General features: G+C 33.4%; 1 protein-coding gene across 1 annotated transcript; it reads left to right on the forward strand.

The window, feature by feature from the left end:
• The first annotated feature begins 673 nt into the window (after positions 1-673).
• Positions 674-4,588, forward strand: LOC131651700 (protein RETARDED ROOT GROWTH, mitochondrial). Its single transcript, XM_058921378.1, has 7 exons — positions 674-1,025; positions 1,800-1,914; positions 2,933-3,092; positions 3,175-3,323; positions 3,628-3,779; positions 3,963-4,077; positions 4,219-4,588. The coding sequence occupies exons 1-7, from the start codon at positions 769-771 to the stop codon at positions 4,354-4,356; spliced, it is 1,086 nt and encodes a 361-aa protein (XP_058777361.1). The 5' UTR covers positions 674-768; the 3' UTR covers positions 4,357-4,588.
• The last annotated feature ends 827 nt before the right edge of the window (positions 4,589-5,415 follow it).

A 5,415-nucleotide genomic window follows, 5' to 3' on the forward strand; every position in this document is an offset into this window, starting at 1 on the left:
ATTCGTGCCATGGAGATTACCATTGATAAATGTTAGAATAAGCTTTGGGTTGAAACCGATTCTAGCATGGTGGTTAAAGCTTTCTCCAACCATAATCTTGTTCCCTTTGTTTATAGGATTCGTTGGCGCTATTGCGTTCTTCATGCTAATTTCACACACCTAACTCTCACTCACATCTATAGAAAAGGTAATTCTTGTGCTGATTTTTTGGCGAATTTTGCGCTCGACATTAGTTCTTCTATTATTTTTGATTCCATCCCGTTGGGGGATTAGGAATGATTTTGTAAAGAATATGTTAGACATATCTTTCTTTAGGTTCTTGTAACCTTGGGGGCTAACTTATTCCCCATTTTGGTTCCTTTCTCTTTGATATATATTTCTACCTTATTCAAAAAAAAAAAAATCAATCGATAATTGTTATTAATATATAATCACAAAATCAAAAAATAATTATAATTTTGTCAAAATTATCCTTAACTATTTATTATGAAAAAAGAAAATATATATCGAAATAATTAAAAGTTAAAATATTATAAAGAAAAGAAAATTATACTTAGTTTAAAAAATAATAATAATTATTAATTTTTTGATATGTGTAAAAAATAAAATAAAAAACAACAATTAATTGAAGAAAAAAATTAATTGAAGTAAAAAAAGCGTGGAAAGGAAGAGAATGAGACAGTAAACAGAATGGGTTGAGAAACGCGAGAAGACAACAAAACACTGAACAATATCAGAAAGCAGGGACTTCCGCTTCCCTTTCGGCGAATGGGTGGAAGATGGATAAAAACCCTCTCTTCCCTCTTCTATAACAACAACCACCACCACATATTAGCACCACTTTCTTCTCCTTCACTATCCAAACCCCACTTTCCCTTTCTCATCAGCCGGTTCCTCACTGTCGCTGCAATCCCCTGTCATATCGACCCGGATCCGATTGATTTGGATCGTACTAGTGGATTCGGTGGCCCGGATGATGACCCGTCAGTGAAAATCCCAATCAAGGCCTTCTTCCTTTCCACCAGGTTTTGACTTGTTCTCTGTAATTTTGAGAATCAGTTGTTTGTTTTTCTGCTGTTGTTACTTTTTGATTTTGTTACTGTTTCATTGCTGTTATGTTAATATCAATTTTGCTCTATCTTATGGGTTTGAATTGTTTTTATGACTTGTATGTTGATGTTTGTTGTTGGATTTTGAAAGACTCTAATAGAACTGGTAACCGTAGAGATGAGTAAAGAGAGCAACTTTAGAGAGAATATGAATATTTGAAACACGAATATAAAAAAACTTGTAATATTTTGAAAAACGATTTTGGAAAATCTATTTTCAAAAATACAAAGAAAAAATCTATTTTTTTAAAGCTGAAACAAACAGGCCCACTAGCTTGAAGTAAAATGAATTCTACTTTAGAAGAACAAAACACCTCAAAGTCATTCAAAAATCAATTTTACATCTCTAGGATTGCTTTTGGCTCTTCCGAAAGTTAAACCAAACATTCACTTAGGGATGCTTGTCTCTAATTTCACTAGTCTTGACAAGCTATTACAGTTGGCACAACCAAATGCTAGAGAATAGGATACAATACAGTAAATGCATAGTAAAATATGCATTTATGACAGTAGATTTGAAACTTTGAAGTTTTCTTACCTTTTGTTGTTCCTTTTATAGGGATGCATAATGTTAATTTTTCAAGTTGTTTGGGTTTGAACTGAATTGAACCCCTTGCCCCTCACATGTGTTTTTGTTGTTCTGTTCTGTTTCTCTATGATTTGGCTGTCTCAGATTCGTGATTTTGGCAGTATAAATTTGAAAGGCATTCAGGCTGACAATCGAAGAAACATCGTACCTCCATCTTCCCGCTCAGCATTAAACTATGTTGCTCTCCGCTTCGGCAACTTTAATTTGGATGCTAATGTAAGATTGTGTTTTATTTTGTTTTCTCTATAGACCATTTTGTGTTTTTATGGAAAGTCACAACTCACAACCTTCACAGTAGTTCATAGAAATCTCTACTCTACAGCTATGTGGTGTTTTAGAATACAACACCTCTTATGTTGTTGATGCTCCTCTTGGGAAGAATGTGCACTTCCTGTCACTAGATTGGGATTATTAGGCTGCTTTTTTTATAGTCTGGTAGTGGAAGAATGAGTGTTGTCAAATTGTGGAGATAATTGAGCTATAGCATAGCGGGTTTTTTTTTTTTTTTTATGAATATGCTACACAAATCGTGATGCTGTCTTAGTTTCGCTATTAGGACTATTACAGCCGCTATTCTAGTAGAAAAAGGAGAATTTTAAGGCTTTTGACAATATTAAAACTTCACATATGTGCCAAACATGACCTATTTTTGAAATAGAAAAGCTGAAGAGTCCTTTAGTTAGTACGGCTTTTGTGTTCACCTTAACGCCTAAACCTTTCAATATGTAAATTATGCTTTGCCTCCATTCCCTTTTTTATTTGTTACACCCTGCCATTTTCAAATATATAATAGACTTATTTCCAATATGCAGTTTCTGCTATTTTTCCTGCAAGGCTATAGTCTGTTTCACATAGCTGGTTTTTGGTGTTGTGCAATTTTTTGCAATCCTCTACTGATAACACTGGGTAGCACTGAACTAGTATGTGCATTTGAAGCTCAAATCTAAGAGAAGGGGGGAATTTATTATTTTATTGTGCTAATTTCTTTCTTTTTTTAAAGTGGAAGTATAGGTGCTAAGCTGCTTCCTGATTTGAAATGTGTTTTATTATTGATTGATGATTAGTAAATGAATACATTCTTATGTTGCTATTTTCTAGACGGACAATAATACTTGATTAAAACATGATTCAGTGTTTCGTAATATAAAAAACCGTTCGAATAGATTAGATTACTTATACAATATAAAATATGATTGATTAAAAAACTCTGAACAACTTGAGGCATTTGGTTTAGGGACATGGATTTCATGTGAAAGCAAGCAACTGTCGTTATATGGTTGTCTACCAGTACGGATCCGCAGTTTTGTTTAATATTGAGGATCATGAAGTGGATATTTACCTGCAACTTGTTAAGAGGCATGCATCTGGTTTACTTTCAGAGATGGTAAAAGATGGTAATTTTTTCCAGAGAAACTAATGAATAATGTTGGTTCTTCTGACTCTTTGTGTATCTTTTAACACAAGCTTTGTGATTAGATTATGCAATAAGGGAGAAACCCCAACTAGTTGAGGATATGCAAGGTGGTCCAGACTACATAGTTCTGAAATCTTTAGACACCGATGGCATTCGTTTAATTGGAAGTGTGCTGGGACAAAGCATAGCTCTGGATTATTTTGTCTCACAGGTTGGAATGTGCCAAACGCCTTATTACTTGGATTTGGATTGTGTGCAGTCAGCACATTGGTGACTGTTGGATCGAGATCGAACAATTCAGATTTTCAATGCAGGTTTTAATTGTTTTTAAAACTAAAATGCCAAGCTTGAAATTTGGACTGTCGATCCGGCAGCCGCTAATATGCTAACCGCTTGAATGCATGGATTGTTGACTGCAGGCAATCCATATTATTTTCCATTACTGTTTTGGCCATTTTTAATCCCAATGAAAAACATTCATTGAAAATTTGACATTGGTTTTAACTAATTACCAGGTTGATGGTTTAGTTGAAGAGTTTGCAGGCATAAATCGAGGAATGGAGAAAACTGGAACTTTCACCATGGATAAGAAGAAGCTGCTTCAGCTTGTTGGAAAGGCTAACTCAAATTTAGCTGATGTGATTCTTAAAGTTGGTCTCTTCGAAAGGTATTATCATCATTGTTTTAGTCCTAAAGAAAAATATGCACTTGATTTAAGCTAACATACATATCGCAAAATATTGAGAAGCAATTTTATAGACTCATTTCATCATAGACAATAATACAAAAAATTCAATTTATTGAACTTGTTTTGAGCCTCTTCATTCATTTTTTGTTATGGATTAATCAGATCAGAAATTGCTTGGAGGGATGCAAAGTATGCTCAAATATATGAGTATCTTAGGGAGGAGTATGAAGTAGCACAACGCTTTGGAAACCTAGATTATAAATTGAAATTTGTAGAGGTATGTAACATGCTAGAATTATTACAGGGGAAGGAGAAAAACTGAAGAGAAACATCATCAAACTACCATTTATATTTAATTATTTTACTATAGATTATGCTATCTAATTAATGCTTATTATGTTGATTTGGTTACTTGCAGCACAATATTCATTTTTTACAAGAAGTTCTTCAGAACAGGAAGTCAGATTTCTTGGAATGGTGTATTATCGGTCTATTGACGATTGAAAATGTTATATCCATATACGAGATTCTAAAAGATTCAAATGCAGTTTCGTAGTAAAGTAGCAGAAAGGTTGAAGCTAGATTAAGTTATTGTAACAGTAGTTCTTCCCATTTTTGATCTAATCATAATTTTGCCTTTTATTTTTATGATTAATAAAATTCACATATTCATTAGTATTGAATTGTATGAAATTCACTATAGTTTCTGATAGTTATACAAGGTGTAACCCCCATCATCCTCAAATATAAGAAAGTATATCAACTATACATATGAAATTTATGCTTCCTATAGTGAATGATTTTTGGTCTAAAAGGTGTGTAGCTTGTTTTATCTTATGTGAAATCATACTGGACTGACATGTTTGGCGAAATTGCGGTGTGCCACTATGCTCTTTTGCAAGAACATGATTTTGTTAGAGTTATAGTAGACAAGCTAGTTGTTGTGTTAAAAATTAGTTAGCTTAACGGTTGCCAGTTGTAATACGTTAGAAAGTTATTGCATCTAACTAACTGATATAATAGACATCACTGTTCTTATTGTAATCCATTAAAAACATTAATACATTGAACTCTTTTCTCTCAATTTCTCTCTGATATATCTATCTAACATAGTAGCTAGAGATTCTTTTCTGCATACTTTAAGGGTTCATTTTCTTCTTCCCAAAACAAAATCTCAAATCTAATTTCCTTGAATTTCAATGATAAGAACTTTAAGCAGTGGAAACAAAAAATTGCTGGAATGGTTCGGGGTTACTACAAACTATAGAAATTTATCACGAATCTGGTAATTTGTGATCAATATCTCATTGAAGAAGATTGAATTGATGGTAATGTGAATTTTCTGGCGCTGCAATGGGAATACCAATATGCTTTGATATGTACATGGCTTCTCTCCATGGCCGAGAATCTTGCCAAAGTACTTGATCAGACATGTTCATGGCAAGTCTGAGAGGAGATTCATCAGACATAATCATGACAAGCCTGAGAGGAGATTCATTGCCATTTTCATGTCTTACTCAACACTAAAGCACAAACACTTCGCTTGGAATTGCAAAATCTTAATAAAGTTAATTGCACTATTGAAGAATTCGTGAAATCAATGAGGCTCTAATCT

Source organism: Vicia villosa, linkage group LG2 (genome assembly GCF_029867415.1).
Source record: "Vicia villosa cultivar HV-30 ecotype Madison, WI linkage group LG2, Vvil1.0, whole genome shotgun sequence".
In the NCBI taxonomy this organism is placed as follows: domain Eukaryota; kingdom Viridiplantae; phylum Streptophyta; class Magnoliopsida; order Fabales; family Fabaceae; genus Vicia; species Vicia villosa.

Excerpts from the sequence above, each read along its gene's own strand:
- LOC131651700 (XM_058921378.1), top strand. The coding sequence starts at position 769 with ATGGGTGGAAGATGGATAAAAACCCTCTCTTCCCTCTTCTATAACAAC. Across the intron at positions 1,026-1,799 it reads GCCTTCTTCCTTTCCACCAG|TATAAATTTGAAAGGCATTC; the intron begins GTTTTGACTTGT and ends TGATTTTGGCAG. Across the intron at positions 4,078-4,218 it reads ATAAATTGAAATTTGTAGAG|CACAATATTCATTTTTTACA; the intron begins GTATGTAACATG and ends GGTTACTTGCAG.